The sequence below is a fragment of the Sorex fumeus genome, unplaced genomic scaffold (assembly GCF_029834395.1).
Source record: "Sorex fumeus unplaced genomic scaffold, SorFum_2.1 ptg000002l, whole genome shotgun sequence".
NCBI classification, from domain to species: domain Eukaryota; kingdom Metazoa; phylum Chordata; class Mammalia; order Eulipotyphla; family Soricidae; genus Sorex; species Sorex fumeus.
The window spans coordinates 57,946,234-57,964,446 of NW_026606059.1; the positions used below are offsets into that span (position 1 = coordinate 57,946,234).

At 45.1% G+C, this 18,213-nt stretch overlaps 1 protein-coding gene across 2 annotated transcripts in view; it reads right to left on the reverse strand.

The window, feature by feature from the left end:
• TBC1D31 (TBC1 domain family member 31) overlaps positions 1 to 11,861 on the reverse strand; it is a 59,242-nt gene extending 47,381 nt beyond the window's left edge. For both annotated transcript variants that reach the window (XM_056109813.1, XM_056109804.1), the window contains exons 1-4: positions 11,663 to 11,861; positions 8,047 to 8,193; positions 4,476 to 4,591; positions 1,692 to 1,870 (exon numbers count right to left, since the gene is read on the reverse strand). In XM_056109813.1, coding sequence (XP_055965788.1) covers positions 1,692 to 1,870; positions 4,476 to 4,591; positions 8,047 to 8,193; positions 11,663 to 11,739 — 519 coding nt within the window. In that variant the 5' untranslated portion in view covers positions 11,740 to 11,861. The remainder of the gene's footprint in view (positions 1 to 1,691; positions 1,871 to 4,475; positions 4,592 to 8,046; positions 8,194 to 11,662) is intronic.
• Between the last annotated feature and the right edge of the window lie 6,352 nt (positions 11,862 to 18,213).

The following is an 18,213-nucleotide window of genomic DNA, read 5'->3' on the forward strand; positions in this document are numbered from 1 at the left end:
ATCAGAGGTTCCCAAACTCATAATGGTCTACCACTCCCTTACAAAAGAGTAAATAAAACAATCCCCCCCACCACCCCAGGAATCTGCCTTCATTGAGTACATGAACTGGAAGCGTCCCCCTCCCCAATTGCATCTGTGGCTACCACCCCTCTGGGTTGTCTCAGTGCTTTCCACCCTTCCTGGCAGGGGCACAGTTCACTGTGACGAAACACCAAGCTAAATTAAAAACAAAGAATACCTTCCATATACCTTTTCTGACTAGCTCTAGTCATGTGACGTTTCAGAAGAGAAAAAAACTAATCTACGGGCGAGAATTCAAGGACTAGAGTACAGGCACTGCATATGGGCACCCTGGGTTTGATCCCCACAACCACATAGTCCCCAAATACTTTTGAGTATGGCCCAAAAGACAAAAAACAAACAACCAAAAGAATGAAAACCTAATCTGCAATGAAAGAATATGGCAGAAGCACCTTCCTGGGAAGGGAGATGACAGAACGGGGCGGGGGGGGGGGGAGGGGGGAATGTTGATAAGTTGATAATGATCAGCCTTCACAGGATACAAGATATACATGTACTTGTCAAAAACCTAACAATGAATACTTACAACCTGTCCTATTACATGTCATTTTCACCTGGAAAATACAGAACCCTCAAGTCATCTACTAAAGTCAGGCTTAACTATTTGTGAGGAATTATACTGATGCCTCCGATTCATAGTGAAAAAAAAAAATCAAAAAACCAGTAAGATGAAAGAAAAGGACAAACAGATCCCATAATATAGCATAGTTAATGTAAGTAAAGGATCGTATAGCATGATGCTAATTGTGAAGTCTAGATGATGGGAGTACACATATTCACTTGAAACAAATTTTTTTGTGGGGGGAGGTGGAAGACTTGGAGCCATACCCGGCCAGGCTGAAGGCTTACAGCAGGCTCTGTGCTCAGGGATTACTATTAGTAGTGCTCAGGGGACCATACAGAGTGCCGGGGACTGAACCTGGCAAGGCAAACAACCTACTTCCTATACCTACTTCCTATCACTCTGGTCCTTCGCTGAGAAATTTCACTCAGATATTCACTTTGTTTTCGCATCACACCGAATCACTACTCCCTTTGGGGGTAGGCTGCAGACAAGCGAAGCGCCTGAACTCCTGTACTACCTCTCCAGCCCCAATACTGAGTAATTCTTACAACAGTTTCATATGTTTGACAATGTTCAGAACAAATATTGAGGGGATAAAAACAAAGACTATCATCGTGTGAGAAGTGAAATCACAGAGCCATCACCGTCACTTTTTAAAAAAGCTCAGAAGATTAGAATTGTAGCCACAGGCAACATACTCCCTTCCAGAGACAGCGTAGCTTTGCCTGCTGCTGAGTTATGAGAACACAGTCCTGGGGGAACAGTGTGAATTACTGCTCTTACCTTACCTACAAATCCCGCTGACCACAAAACTAGCCCAAGGAGTACAGGAGACAGGAAGTGGGAGCCAGAGTGTTAGTACTCTGGGGAGGAGCTTGCCTTGCACGGGGCCTACCTGGCTTCGATCCCCCGCACCCTCTATGCTCCCCTCAGTACCTCCAGGAGTGATCCCTGAGCTCAGAGGCAGGAGTCAGCCGGGAGCACACCAGGTGAGACCCCCAAAGCAGAGCAAAACAAAACAAGACGGGATGGGTCCCTCACTGACCTTCTGTATGCCCACAGACTGGAGGATATTCAGTTTCCGCTTTCTCTGAAAGGTGTCCAAGTCCCAGAGCTGTGCCGTGTCAGAGGAAGTGGTGATGGCATAGCGCCCTGAGGCGTGCACGGAGATGGAGAACACTGAGGACTCATGCCCTCGCATCCAGCTAACCAGCTCCTTTGTGACTGGAAGAAGAAAAACCATTATTCAAGTGTCAACATTGTAGTAGGCCCAAGGAGTGACTCAATTGCTGGTAATACCATAAGTTTTTTAAAATTTGGAAGCAGGGGCCAGAGCGACAGTATAGAGGGTAGGGTGTTTGCTTTGCACATGGCATACCCTGGCATCCTATAAGGTCCCTCTGTGAACCACCAGGAGTGATTCCCGATTGCAGAGTCAGGAGTAACCCCTGAGTATCAATGGGTGTGACCAAAAAACAAAGAAACTAAAGTTTTTAAATTAAAATATTAAAAAATAGGGCTGGAGCGATAGTACAGAGAGTAGGGCATTTGCCTTGCACGCGGCTGACCCAGGTTTGATTCCCAGCATCCCATATGGTTCCCCGAGCACCACCAGGAATAATTCCTGAGTGCAGAGCCAGAAGTAACCCCTGTGCATCGCCAGGTGTGACCCAAAATGCAAAATAAATAAATAAATAAATAAAAATAATATAAAACGGAACCCTAGCTAACTGACAAAATACACAGTGGGACAGCTAGTGATGCCTGTCATCGAGGACTTAGGAGAGCAGGTCAAGGGCATGGCGCAGAGCCTGCAGTGGGACACGAGGTGGATAGGCCATGCTTGTGAGAAACTGTTTTCTGGCCAAGCCCAGCTAGGCAGGTCTTTGTCTTAGGAAAAGAGCGCAGCGATGACACCTGATAACACTGGAAAGGGAAAAGAGATCGGACAAGAAGACCAGTTTGCTGGTTCCTGGAATAAGCCAGGCAGGAGACATAGAGCTTCTTATTTTTAAGCTAAGGAAGAGACAACAGAGGAAGGAACAAATTCAAGAGCTAAATTGAAGAAAAACCAGTGGACAAATATACAAATATACAAAATAAGTTGGGATGCCGGGGATTGAATTTGAGTGGGCCACGTGCAAGGCAAATGCCCTACCCATTGTGCTATTATTCCAGTCCCTGAAAAAAGAATTCTATATTGGAATCTTTGCCCTTTTCACCTTTTCATTTCCAAAATTAGGTAAATCAAGCAAGTCTCTATGGCAGGGGAAAGTTCTATCTGTCATGGGGTTTGAGCGATAGCATAGTGGGTAGGGGGTTTGCCTTGCACACAGCCCACCCAATATTTCAATTTCAATCCCCGGCATCCCAGTGGTCCCCCAAGCACCACCAGGAGTAATTCCTGAGGAGTGCAGACCCAGGAGTAACCCCTGAGCATCACTGGATATGACCAAAAAAGCAAAAAAAAAAAAAACAAAAAAAACAAAAAACTGGTGGTTCGAGGAAAGGTATAATGGTGGTGGGATTGGTGTTGGTATTGGAATACTAGATGCCTATAACAAATCATCATAAACAACTCTGTAAACCGCAGTGTTTATATAAAGTGTGAGGAGAAAAACTGGAAACATGTTAAGTAGTTAAAAAAATAAAAAAGAAAGAAAAGAAAGACTCCAGTAGTTGTAATTTAGTTGGTAAAAAGATGGTGCCACTACTGACCAAAAAAAAAATATATATATATATGTATATATATGAGTTAGATAGTGCAAGGGCTAAGGTACTTGTCTTGAGTGCAGTCCACCTGGGTTTGATTCCCAGCACTGCATGCAGTCCCGGGAGCACCACCAGGAGTGATCTCTGAGCAGAGTCAGAAGTAAGCTCTGAGTACATCAGGCTGTACAACAAAACAAACAAAAAACCCAAGAACAACAACAAAAAAAACAAAAATATATGAGGAGAAACAGAGTCAACATGTAGGAAGAAATCATGAATTTGATTTTTAAGATTAATTCTGAGGTGCACAGAACGTGTTTATGTATCTCAAACAGATAAAATCAAGTGGTAGGGGAAAATATTCAAAATGATCATATTTACAATGGCAATTATAAATATAACTGCCTGCGGACCTCTCTCTATCTCTAGCCCATGTGTTCATTTTAAAATTTTAAATACTTTTTATTTTTTCTTCACACTGTCTTCTGGGAGCGGTGCTGGGGGGAGGGATTTGGGGTACACCCGACAGTGCTCAGGGCTGACTCCTGGACTTATATTCAGGACACGTGCCTGGTGCTACTCGGGGACCCATACTCAGTGCTGGGGACCAGAGCTGAGTCGGCCGCTGCCCCTATACTATCTCTTAAACCCCGAGACTTTGAGGTCTTAGAACTTTTCAGATGGCATTGTTTGTAAAGCCAAACACTGAAAGGAGTTTAAAGTTCATCAATAGGCAATCGTTTAAATGTTTGCTAGTAATGCAAGGTTGAAAGACAGAATATTATGCTAATTTCACTTACTCACTTACCTGAGGGAGTAGATTCTGTGCCATGCTGACACTGCCAGACTTGGTGCTCGGGGATCCAGGTAGTGCCAGGTGCCAAGCTTGGGCCTCCTGCACAGACAGCTTGCACTCTGCCTGCGGACCTCTCTCTCTCTCTGGCCCATGTGTTCATTTTTAAGTGTATTATAGAATTTTTTTTAATGTGATAAGAAAACGATCTATGAACCAATCCAGGTAGTCAGATACTTGTCAGAAATTAAAGTATCTACAGAGAAGGTGGGCTGGAAACTTGGTCCCTCTGAGAAGTAAATGATATTGAAGAGGACTTCTCACCTGTATCAAAACACTTGATAGAATAATCAGCTAATGCCACCAGAAATTCAGACTTTCGACGAAGATTAAAGGCCAGGGCTGTGCAAGCTTGGGCCGTTCGCTGGACAAGATTAAACCTATCAATAAGAGATCACTACATTAATAACAGGAATCCTTCCAATAGTCATGAATTTTACCCTGGCAATAAAGGAAACAAACCCCAAAACTATGATCCAAAAGCAGATGTTCAGCGTACCATCTGCCAATGCAAAGGAGTTGAGTTCATTTATACAGAATGGAAAGCTGCCAGGAGTGTGGGTTTTTTAAAATTTTATTTTATTTTTTGCTTTTTGGGTCACACCCAGTGATGCTCAGTGGTTATTCCTGGCTCTGTACTCAGGAATTACTTCTGGAAGGGCTGGAGGGGCCATATGAGATTCCAGGGATTGAACCCAGGTCAGCAGCGTACAAGGCAAAAACCCTACCCGCTATACTATCACTCTGGCCCCGTGCCCCAGGCTTTTAAGTAGAGCAGAATCATAGAAGTTTCAAACACATTGAGGTTACAGAAACTCAAAGAAACAGAACTTAGCCTGTGAGTGTGATTTTTACAATTTTCTAAGAAGCACCTTGGGAGAGTGAGAGGGGGCGGGGAAGACAATCTACACACCCCACCTGCAGCCAACCCGGCTTCTAGCCCCGCACCACGTGGTCTCCCAGAACCCAGGCGCAGCAATGGAGGCGCCCAACAATGCCAGGAGTGCACTGGAAGCCACCGAGTAGCACTAGGAGCAGGGATGGGGGTGGGGGGGGAGAGCAGGGGCGGTTCTGGGTAATCCCTAGCACTGCAGGACCCTAGCGGTGCAGCATCCTTCGGCCCTCAAGGTCTCCTGGGGGTGGGGGATGGGAACGACAAAGCTGGTGCTCAGGAGCCCACCTCCCTCCTGTTCTTCCTCCTCCTCTGCTCAGACCGTCATGCAATGCGCTTGGACCAGTGGTGTAGGGGCTGGGGGAGACCCCGGGGTGGGGGGGGGTCTCCGCTCCCTCCTTCTCCTCCCCCCTCTCTTATTCCTCGCCCTGGGTCCTCCATCTCCCTGGCCCTAACTATTCACAATCTTGATCCCTGTGAAGAGAACAGATTGGTCTTTTTCTTCACCATACCCTGCTGGGGCCCGATACTACCACCGGCTAGTGTCAGGTTACCGTGTTAGGTCAGAGCTCCACAGAAGACGCTGTGTTCCCTTCACTGCACCTGACCAGGCACAAATTCTTCTTTGTCTCCCTAGTGGCTGTATTCACTCTCATAGTCTGATTAAAGTGGGCCTCGCCAGGCCCCCTCACAATAAAATTATGCCTTTCCCTGTGATCACGAAGTATTTTCCAAGGAGGTACTTGTGTTCCGATGTAAATATCCATGCTCCTCTCAAGCTATTTGCTGACTGTGGCAGGAATCATGGATTTCTGCTTTATCCAAAGGGTTATGACTAATTGCAGTCATTATTTACTGCAGTAGTCAAATTGTTTCCACTAGGGCTAGGGGGAGCTGCTTCAACTGACATTCCTGAATTTTTTGTTTTTTTGGACCACACCCAGTAGTACTCAGAGCTTACTCCTGGCTCTGCACTCAGGATTACTCCTGATGGTACTTGGGGAATCCTACGGTATGTTGGGAATCAAACCTGGGTCAGCCACGTGCAAGGCAAACACCCCACCTGCTGTGCTATCTCTCCAGCCCCTCCTGACACTCTCCCATCACTGCAGTCATCAAGTCCTTCCTTCTGGCTATAAAATGTTCCAGAGGGCTGGAGCGATAGTATAGCGGGGAGGGCGTTTCCCTTGTATGCAGCCGACCCAGGTTCAATCCCCGGTATCCCATATGGTCCCCCAAGCACTGCCAGGAGTGAGCCCTGAGCATCACTGGGTATGACCAGTGATGAAAAAGGAAAAAAAAGAAAAAGAAAAAAAGAAATGTTCCAGGTCCGTCTTGTCCACTCACTCCTTTCCTCCTGAAGCTCGTCATTTCTGCAAGGATCCCTAATTTGTTGAAGCAGAGGCATTTAGAAAGACAACTGGGGCGTGGGAGAGACAGCCCAGTAGGTCGGGCACGTGCATTGCATTGGCCAACCCAGGTTCAGTCTCTAGAAGCACACATGCCTCCCTGAGCACAGGAGTAGGAGTCAGCCCTGAGCACTGCCAGCTGTGCCCCCCCCCCAAAAAGGAAAAACAACAACTGGAAACAAAAACAGAAAACAACAACTGGACATTAATATTGTTACTAGGACATTGTTGCTCCCAGGCCCTCTATACCTGTTTGCCTTTTATGCCTCTTCGTCTATTTCTTTATCCCAAGCCAGGAGTTCTCACTGGGAATAGTTAATTTCAGCCCAGTACCACAGAGTTCATTCCTACTTCCTGTTTGTGACTCTCTTTTCCAACAGGGAGAAGCCCGGCCTATGTTACTCTCGATATATTTACTTATTGAATCAACCCCACTATGACCCCCATCTTTCTCATGACTTAATCTCCTCCCCCCATGCAGATACCAGCTGACTTCCAGGCTGGCCCACGGAGTTCCCGGAGCACCCCGCCCCCCAGTTGAATCCCCCCTTCCACCCCCTGCATAACAGCTCCCCTGATCAGACCCACTTAACTGACTGCCTTTGGCTTAAACTGCTCAGCCAAGGAAGAGGAGGGGAGAGGGAAGAGAAAGCAACAGATAGTACATGTGACCATACTGGACAAAGGGAACTGGGTTTGTTTGAAATTGCCAAAAGAAGCTCTGGCTATTAAGTGGCAAGTTAGCAATGTATTAATATTTAAAGGTAAGCAAGTTATAATGGGGCTAAATCAACCAGGAGTTTAAATTTTAATTTTAGTTTAGCTTTCAAAAAAATATGACCATATTATTTTGGGAGCTGGAAGTGCTTAGGGCTGACTCCTGGCCCTGTGCTCAGGGATCATTCCTACTGGTGCATGGGGAAACCATAGAGGGTAAACCAGCGTCGGCCACATGAAGGAAAGAGCCTTAACCCCTGTGCTCTCTCTCTCTCCTGCCCCTAGCCATGTCTTTCTATCCTTTCCAGTTGGTTTATTATTTATTTTGGCTAATCAGGCTGGTGATCTGATGCTAAGGCTGAGGATGCAATCAATGCCAGGGATTACTTGGGCCAACCCCTGCAATGCTTGGGTACCTCCAGGACAATACCTGAATAATACTCAATACTTTTTGCTTTTGGGGTCATACCCAGCGATACTCAGGGCTTACTCCTGGCTCTGAACTCAGGAATTACTCCTGGCGGTGCTCGGGAGACCATATAGGATGCCGGGGACTGAACCTGAACCTGCAAGGCAAATGCCCTCCCTGCTGTATTATCATTCCAGCCCCAGGTTGTTTTTTTAAAATTCAAATTTTTCATTTGCCATTGGTTTCAAAGAGGGTCTCCTTCCTACTCAGTGTTTTTTACAAGGCACCTGAAACAGAGCAAGAACTTAATAAATTTTCCCGAATGATTAACAAAGAGTAGATATTAAGACAGTAAGTGAATTAATAGCATACTAAGCGGCAATGTAAGTAACAGCAGCATTTGCTTACCTGTTTCCATACAGGTCAAAAACATAGATATTGCCTTGATGGTCCCCCGCGATGAAACGATCTCCTGAGCTATCAAAAGCCACATTCAAAAATCTCAAAACTCTGGGGAGGTAATCAGGAGTGTTGTGAACAATGTTCACTATAATTCTGTCAAAAGAAAGACAAACGTTCAAAACACAAACTGTCTGGAAGTTTCTGCCTCCCTCCCTTCCCGCTCCTCCTACCCCTGCTGTTTCCTGGATCCCACCCTACAGCGACTTCCCTGAAACAGTCCTGAATGCTCTTCACTGTCCGAGTAGCAACTATTCATGCCTGGCTCTGTGCTTGGGAGCTGCTCTTGGTTGGTGCTCAGGGGACCATCTAGAGTGCCGGAGATTGAACTGGGGTCCACCATACGCAAGATTCTTGCCTTTACGCCCGGCTTTCTGATCTGTCCAACATTTCCTCTTAGCAAGTTTCTATCCACTGACCACCCCCACCCTGCCCCCAGCCTCGTCAAGCAGTTCCATGGCTATAAATTCCTTATATACCCACAGCATACTCAGAACGTAGCCCAATTCCTTGTTTGTTTCAGCATATCCAGCGGTGATCAGGCATGAGGTATGAGGGACTGAACCAGGGCCACTGCATGAAAAGCAAATACTCCAGCTCTCTCTCTCTCTCTCTCTCTCTCTCTCTCTCTCTCTCTCTCTCTCTCTCTGTCTCCTCTCTCTCTCTTTCTCTCCACCCATCTTTACCCATCTTTAAGATCCCTTCCCCTACTGTGATAGCAAATGCTCCAGCCGGTAGAGCTCACTTACTGGCGCTCTTCTCTCTCTTTCTCGCTCTTCTCTCTCTCCCCCGCCCATCTTTACTGTGATAGTCCTGAATAAAATGTTTTTTTTCTTCCTTAACAAATACCTGGCTGTTATAAACTGACATCCTGCCAAGTGGGAAGGAAGAAAATTTATGTACAAAAATGACAAGTAACATCAAAATGTTCATGGTAACTAAACTCAAAACAGCTTTTTCCCTTTAGTTTTTTGTTTTTCTTTTCTATGATACTAGAAGCTCAGTTAACAAAATCACATGATCATTGTTCCAAACAAACCACAAGACAGGCACTAATAAAACTGATCATAGTTCTGTCATCTATAAGTCACAATAGCAGTATTCTGCCATCATGATTTTTCATAAAAATCACAACTATTTGGGGCCAGAGAAGTAGTATAGAGGTTCAGGAGCTAGTTTTGCACATAGCTGATCCTGGTTAGATCCCTGGGGATCTAACAGATAACATCCCTCAAGCACCACCAGAAGTGACCCCTGAGCAGAGCAAGGAGAAAGACCAATGCGTAGCTGAGTGTGGCATAAGCCTCATACAAAAACACAACAGAACAAAATCACAAATGCTTTGGGGGAAGGAGAAATGGTATAAGGGAGTAAGGCGCATGGCTTTTACCTGGCTAACCTGGGTCTAACCCGAGGCTCTGAACATCACTCCCTAAGCCCCGCCAGGAGGGATCCCTGAGCAATGGGCCAGGAGTTAAGTCCTGAGCACCACCAGGGGTGGCCCCCAAACCAAAATAAATCCATAAAACAACTGCCATGGGAGGCTGGAGTGCATATTTTGCCTGCAGGAAGCTTGAGTTTGATCCTCAAAACCCTTGGACTTCTAAGAACAGCCCGACGCAATCCCTATGCACCAAACGGTGGATCCCTCAAAACAAAGCAAAACAAAGATACCTCTCAATAGCTCACAGCTAGCTAGACAAGAGTCTTTAAAATAACAAAAGAAACAAATGTTAACTAAACTGGCAGAACACACTTGACACTATTCTAGAATATTTCTCAGGCCCTAAGACAACCATTCTGAGTGGGTATGATTCTCTTTATTACTGCCTTTTTTTTTCCCTTTCTGGGTCACACCTGGCGATGCACAGGGATTCCTCCTGGCTTTGCACTCAGGAATTACTCCTGCTGGTGCTCAGGGGACCATATGGGATGCTGGGCATCAAACCCGAGTCAGCTGTGTGCAAGGAAAATGCCCTGCCTGCTGTACTATCTCTCCAGCCCCTATTGCCTATTGTTTATGGTGCTAGGGAAGGAATCAGGACCTCACACATATAAGGCTAGAGCCACATTCCCTGCCCACACACACAATTTTAGTTATAAACTGATCTAGTGTCACTGGCTTAGGACATCAACTTCAACTGAAGTCTGACTCCAGGGTTAATGCTCCTCGCTTCTCTCAACACCTGAGCGGACTGAGCTCGAAGCATACAGTATTGGCATTTGTTTTTGCTGTTGTTCCGTAGCAACTAAAGGATCAGCAGAAAGGCCCTAGTATGTTAAAATAAGAACTCAAGTGAAGCCCACACGTCCAGAAATCATCAAGAATTAGGAACAATGATGACCAAGTTCAGCAAATGGAACCTGTTGGTGCCACTTTGGGGCAAAGCCTTCCATTAAAGGCACTCAGAGAAGGGCCAGAGTTGAGTGGCTAAGGTGCTCAACAGTGGTTAGGGTGCCTGCCTTGCACTTTACTGACCTGGGTTTGATCCCTGGTACCCCATATAGTGTTCCATGGGCTACCAGGAGTGATCCCTGAGTGCAAAACCAGGAGTAAGCCCTGAGAACGTAAAGGTGTGCCCTTACCTCCCCCAAACAAAGGGAAAACAAAGTCATAAGGAGGGTGAGGCTAGCTAACTGGGGACAAAAAAGAGGGAGAGAGAGAACGAAGATATGCATAGCATGATTCTACAACAGTGCCTACATTTCATTCTACAACGGTCCACAAGCATCAGATGCCTCACACCACACTAGGAAAACTACAGCAAACTGCAGGCTAGGGTGGTTATGAAGTGTTTCCTTAGTGTTAGATTCCCCAAACTGCAACAAATGTACGGCTTTGCTGAGGCATGAAGCTAAGGGGCCGGGCTCTGAATAGCTCCTTATCTTTCTCGCAATTCTGCCGAGTCTACAACTGTCCTGAAAGGAACCAGAGTATTAAAAAACACGGCACGGAAACGCAGCTTCAGCAAGGCCTTGGAGGCGCCCTCCAAACACGCCTCCTCGCTGCACTCCACGAAGTTTTGGGTCCGCTGCTGTCGGGCACACGGCCAGCCCTCAAGGCTGTACAAGGATGCTCCGTGTCAAGACGGGTAACTAACGGCCACACATTTGCAAGGATTCATTTGCTAGAGTTCTTAAACAGCTACATGTTTACAAATACGTACTGAGCATTTACTATAGAGATGCTAGGAAGTACAAGGCAGAAGCCTAATTTCTCCTCGGGATAGCAGAGCAGATCTGGGGGACAAGCCCCGACCCTCCTCCTGCTTGTTCTAGGCGCATTTGGATCAGACCCCCACCCCCACCCCACCACTCAGGTCTAGGATCTCTGGAAAGGGTGGCGTCTGGAGCACCGTGAGCCTTCCGCTGCCTACACATCTGGAGGCCACGAGACTCGGGGGTCCCAAACCAACAAAATCTGAGAGCATCGTTTCCCTGCACTCCTCCTGGCCCCGATTCGATCACACCCCCCCCCCCCACCACCACCACCCAGCCCCCTCCAGAGTCACGCCGGGTCCACACGGGTCTCCCCCGGCCCTCGCCCTCCCGCCGCGGCCTTTACCCGTCCCGAGAGGTCGGGGACGGCTTGCGGTGCCATATCTTGCCGCTCTCCTTGTTGCCCAGCTCTGTGCTCTGCATGTCGGACCGCCGCGACCGCCGTGGGACCGGCGCGCAACCGCCCCGCCGCCTTCCCAGCAGCCAGCCGGCGCCAGGCCCGGGAAATTTGAGCGCCCTCCCCGCCGCACGGTCCTGCGGGCGGGACCAACCGGGACGCCCGGCTTCCTACTCCACCCAATGAGGGGACGGGTTCCCGCGCAAGCCCCGCCCAGCCGCCCCTCCTCCCCTGCACAATGGAATCGCCCAACTACCATCGGAGACTCCGCCCCCTCCGGGGGCCCGGGACCGAAACCTCCCGGGAATCGTAGTTTTCTGCAGGTGGAACCGCGGGGAGGGGGTGGAGGGGACGTGGAGAGGTGGAGCGGGAACAGGTTTGCGAATTCCGCACCTGGAGGAGGCCGGAAGGGGATTTCTGGATCCCAAACGAGGCTTTAAAAGTTCCTCCTGGGTCAAAATGTATTTTCTCCAAGTGCAGAAAGAAATCGTGAAGCCGTCTAGTAAAGAAGCAAAATGTCAGTGGATCGAAAATGGAAGGCTTCCTTTTTATAGAATGGTTCAGTACCGTTATAATTATGTTTTCAATTCCATAATCTAACATTGGGATCTAATATTATAGTATCTAGTCTACCTGTCACGGACCAGAAAATCGATGATGTCCTCAACCAGTTGTAGGACCGGGGACTTAGCGCAGTAGTGGAGAACTTACCTTGCTTGGGACACCCTGGGTTCAATCCTTACACCACAAAAAAAGAAAAGAAAAAAGAAATAAGACTGGAACCAGAGAGACAAGAACTAAAGGGCTTGCACTGAATGCCCAGGACTCATTTGGATTCCAGTCACTGAATGTGGTCCCCTAAGCAGAGACAGGAATGAGCCCTGAGCATCTCAGGGTGTGCCCCTCACATACACAAAAGAAGAAAGGAAAGCCTGAGACGGTACAGTGGGTAAGGTCCTTGCCTTGCCTGACCAACCTGCCAGGAATGATTTCCTGAGTGTAGAGCCAGGAGTAACCCCTGAGCATTGGGTTGTGGGAGGAGAGGAGGAGGAGGAGGAAGAGGGAAAGAGAAAAGAAAGCAAAATTAAGTATGTCTCAGAGATTTCTTTAAAAACATTAAAGTCCACTTAGCACTTCTATAAATATCAAGCATTTCTCTAAGTGCTTAAGTCACATAGGGCTAGGAGATAGCTCGCAGCAGAGCATTTTTCTTGTCTATGTATGGCCCTAGGTTCAATCCCCAGACTAGCATGCGCCCCCACCCCCCACACACACATATGCACACGCGCGCACACGGAGAAAATTACACACATACAGACACAGAGACACACAGACACAAGTACAGACACACACACATACTTTTGAAACAGTGAATTCAAGCATTAACTCATTTAATCTACAGGGATTGTGGTAGTGTTAGTTGTGACATGCTGTGTTGGTTGGTTTCTTGCCACTACAGTAATAAATGATCATAAACTTGGTAAACATAATAGAAATTTATGATCTCATAGTTCCATAACCCAGTGTTTCAAGTCAAGACATTGGCAGGGCTGCCCTCCAGGCTGTAAGGAAGACTGCATTATTTGTCACAGAATCCCATTCTCTGCCTCCATCTTTACCTCTTCTTTTCTCCTCATTGTCTGACTCAAACCTGTTTTTTCTTATTAGAATACTTGTACTTAATTTGTTGGTTCTCTGGGTATTCCAGGTTAATTTCATCTCAAAATCCTTCATTACATTTGCAAAGGTTCTTTTCTCTCAATAAGGTGACATTTATATTCCCAGGTTCTGGACGCTAGGATGTGAGCATATATTTTGGGTGGATATATCTATTATCCTTGCTTTGTTGGATGTCTATTACCCTCATTTTGCCAATAAGAAAAGTGAGTTAGTAGATAGCTATAATTAGATTTTTTAAATTTTTGATTCCCTCTTTTATTACAATTTAAAAAATTACATTGAACAAATTTTTTTTTTCCTTTTGGATTACACCCAGCGATGCTCAGGGGCTACTCCTGGCTCTGCATTCAGGAATTACTCCTGGCTGTGCTCAGGGGACCATATGGAATGCCGGGGATTGAATCCGGGTTGGCCACTTGCAAGGGAAATACCCTACCCACTGTACTATTGCTCCAGTTCTGAGCAAAATTTATATGGTCATGACATTTGAAAATTTCAGTTATCAGAAAAGCAAAACTCTCAGAAAAAAATGATAATGTAGATTTTTTAAAAATTTATAGTCTTGGGGCTGGAGAGATAGCACAGAGGGTAGGCCATTTGCCTTGCACATGGATGACCCGGGTTCAATTCCCAGCATCCCATATGGTCCCCTGAGCACCGCCAGGGCTAACTCCTGAGTGCAGAGCCAGGAGTAACCCCTGTGCATTGCCAGGTGTGACCAAAAAGCAAAAAAAAAAAAAAAATTATAGTCTTACTAAGGGTTGACTCTACAGATCAGAAACATCTGTTTTGTTTTTAGACCATATCTGGTGATACTCAGGGTTTATTCCTGGCTCTGCACTCAGGAATTACCCCTGGCGGTAATTCAGACACCCATATGGGATGCTGGGGATTGAACCTGGGTCAACTCTGTGCAAACACCTTAGACACTATAGTATCACTTCGTCCCCCACACCAGACACTTAATATAACCTTTGCAGAGGAAACAACTGTGCTCTTCATTTTTATTCATTGGATTTGAGGTGGTAATAAACTGTGTATGGGTGTGTATGGGTGCTTTCATTATTATTCATAAAACAGGCTGTTAAGTTTATGAATAGCTACCTCAGAACTCAGTTAGATCTCACATTTCTATCTCACACAGATAACCAAACCATTTTTTGTTTTTTTGGTTTTTTTGTGGGGGGGAGTGTAGTGGTGGTGGGATGGTTTTGGCCTACAATCAGCTGTGCTCAGGGTTTATTCTTGGCAGTGCTCAGGGAAACATATGCATTGCAAGGAATCTAACCCAGGTCAGTCATGTGCAATACATGTGCTCAACCTACTGTACTATCTTTTTGATGGTTTGCCCCACCAAACAATGTTTTTATTAATATCAGACAAATATCCAAATGAATTCCTCAACAACTCTGATTTAACCTGTCTGGATTGGGGCTGGAGAGTTGGTACAGCTGGGAGGGCACTTTCCTTGCATGCAATCACCCAGGTTCAATTCTTTACATCCCGTATGGTCTCCCAAGCACTGTCAGGAGTAACTCCTGAGCATCACCAGGTGTAACAGCTGAATAAAAAAATAACCTGTCTAGATTGATTTTGCTTGAAGATCTGATTCTATGGTTTGTTCTAGCCCATAGGAGTCTCCTATTCAATTTCAGAGACATGGGAAGGTTTCCATGTTACTGATACCCTTTGCCCTTATCTACTTATCTTCAGATTTAGTTGCATCAAATCTGAAGGTAAGGAGGACAACTGGAGAGATGTTTTCCTGTAATTTCCAGTGCTAGTGTATGCAAAATATGCACCCAGTCTTTTGAAATATCTTTCTGGGTCCTTGCCAGGAGTCAAACTGGAGTTGGTTACATGCAAAGCAAGCACCTTAACCCCTGTCTAACTCTTCATTACCATCATAGGAATTGTTTTGTTTTGTTTATTTGTTTTTGGACCATACCCTTCGATGCTCAGGGGTTACTCCTAGCTCTGTGCAAGCGCCCAGTGTACTATCTCTTCAGCTCCGCCTTTTCTTTCCTTTTCAAGGACTGGGATTTGGGCCACACTATATCACTCCTGGCAGAAATCTGGACTATCTGGTGTTCGAGATTGAACCCAGGTTGGTCATGTGCAGGTCAAAAGCTTTACCTGTACTATATATTCCTACCTCGCCCCATTATACTTTTAACCCAAGTTAGTAGACTACTAATTCCTTCCTAAATCATTTCACATTAGTTACTGTATCTGAAACCTATACATATATATATGTATATTTCAGTTTTATTGAGATATAATTGATATTCAATAAATTGCACTTATTTAAGGTGTATAATTGTATTGGTGTTGACATATGAAACCTGGGAAACCATCACCATAATCAAGATAATGTACACATCCATCATCTTTAAAAGTTACCTTCCACTGCTCCATAGTTGGAAGCCTTCCTCATGAGCAGGGGGAAAAGGCAGCTGGAATAAAGAAGGGATCACTAAGAAAATGTGGTTGGAGGATCAGTTGGGATGGAAGATGTGTGCTGAAAGTAGATAAAGGACCAAACATGATAACCTCTCAGTATCTGTATTGCAAACCATAATGCCCCAAACTAGAGAAAGAGTATGGGGGAAATTGTCTACCATGGATGCAGGGGGAGGGTGGGAAAGAGGGGATATACTGGGGACATTGGTGGTGGGGAATATGCACTGATGGAGGGATGGGTGTTTGATCACTGTATGATTGTAACTCAAACATAAAAGCTTGTAACTGTATCTCACTGTGATTCAACAAAATAAAATTTTTTTTCCCCTTTATTTTATTTTATTTTTTTTAAAGTTGTAGATTTACAATTTTTTGTGCTTTGGTTTCAATTATACAATGATCAGATACCCATCCCTCCACCAGTGCCCATTTTCCACCACCATGGATAATAACCCCCCACCCCCATTCCCCCATCCCCCCTGTCTCTGTGGCAGGGCAATCCCGTGTTCTCTCTCTCCTTTTGGGAGTTGTGGTCTGCAAAAGAGGCATTGAGTGGCAAACATGTTCAGTCCATAGTCTACTTTCCACATGCATCTCCCCTCCTGGGAGGATCCTCCAAACATCCTTTATTTGGTGCTCCCTTCTCTATCTGAACAGCCCTTTCCTCTAGGATACCCGGCTGGCCTCTAAGTTATGGAGTAATCCTCCTGGTGCTGATCTCAGCTATTCTTGGGTATTAATCTCATACTTTGTTACTTTATATCCCCCAGATGAATGCAATCTTTCTATGTCTATCCCTCTCTTTCTGACTCATTTCGCTTAGCATGATACTTTCCATATTGTACCACTTGTATGTAAATTTCATGACTTCATCTTTTCTAACAGCTACATAGTACTCCATTGTGTAGATGTACCAAAGTTTCTTTAACCAGTCATCTGTTCTTGGGCATTCAGGTTTCTTCCAGTTTCTGGCTATTGTAAAGAGTGCTGCAATGAACAAACAAGTGCAGATGTCATTTCGACTATACATTTTTGCCTCTCTGGGATATATTCCCAGGAGTGGTATTGCTGGGTCAAATGGGAGCTCAATTTCTAATTTTTTGAGAATCGTCCATACTGTTTTCCAGAAGGGTTGAACCAGTGGACATTCCCACCAACAGTGAAGGAGTGTCCCTTTCTCGCCACATCCACGCCAGCATCGGTTGCTTTTGTTCTTTTGAATGTGGGCCAGTCTCTGAGGTGTGAGATGGTATCTCATTGTGGTTTTGATCTGCATCTCCCTGATGATTAATGATGTAGAGCATTTTCTCATGTGCTTTTTTGCCATTCGGATTTCTTCTTTGAGAAAGTTTCTGTTCATTTCATTGCCCCATTTTTGGATGGGGTTGGATGTTTTCTTCTTGTGGAGTTTAACCAGTATTTTGTATATCCTGGATATCAACCCCTTGTCAGATGTGTATTCGGTGAATATCCTTTCCCATTCTGTAAAAAATAAAATTTTTTAAAAAAGCTATTTCCCCCAAGTTCTTTGTATCTCTTTTTATTACCACCTTGCCTATAAGTTTATAAACATAAACATTATGCTTTATGCCAATTTGCTCATTTGATATTTTCTAAAAATTTCTAAAAATGGGTATTTAAAATCTTTTTTTTTGGCTTGGCTTCTCTTATTCAGTATAGTACTTTGAGAGTCAACTATGTTATTGGGTGTATATGTAGTTCTGCCTTTATTGCTGAGTAGTGTTCCATGTATTGTAATGTCATATTTTATTTACCCACTTACCTGCTGATGAACATCTGGGTTGTTTCCAGTTCATGGATATTACAAAGAAGGGGATTAAGAAAATTCCTGCATAAGTCTTTGTATGAACATATGTTTTTATTTCTCTTGGGTAAATTCCTAGAAGTAGAACTGCTGGGCCATATGGTAGGTGTAGGTTTGGCTTTTTAAGAAGCTGACAGAATTTTTCACAGTAATTGTGCCTTTTTCTACTTTCTCACAAAACAAGAAACATTTCAGGTGTGCTGCATCCATGAGGAATCTGAACTCTAGGAAATATTATGGTACCTCCCGGGGACATTTCTTTTTCTTTTTTTTGAAATGACAATTTTTAGTGTCTTGCAAATGTTTGCCTTCTACATATATCCTTGGTAAAGTATCTCTTTGAATCTTCTACCCAGTCCTTAACTGGGTTGCTTATTTTTGTTTGTTTTTAATTTTGAAATTCTTTTTAAATTTGTTTTTGTTCCTTCATTTAGACAGCATGATTTAAGTGGTACATATAATGGATTTTCAAGCATACAATATTCCCATCTCGACTCACATCACTTCATGTTCTCATCCCTCCTGCACTTAC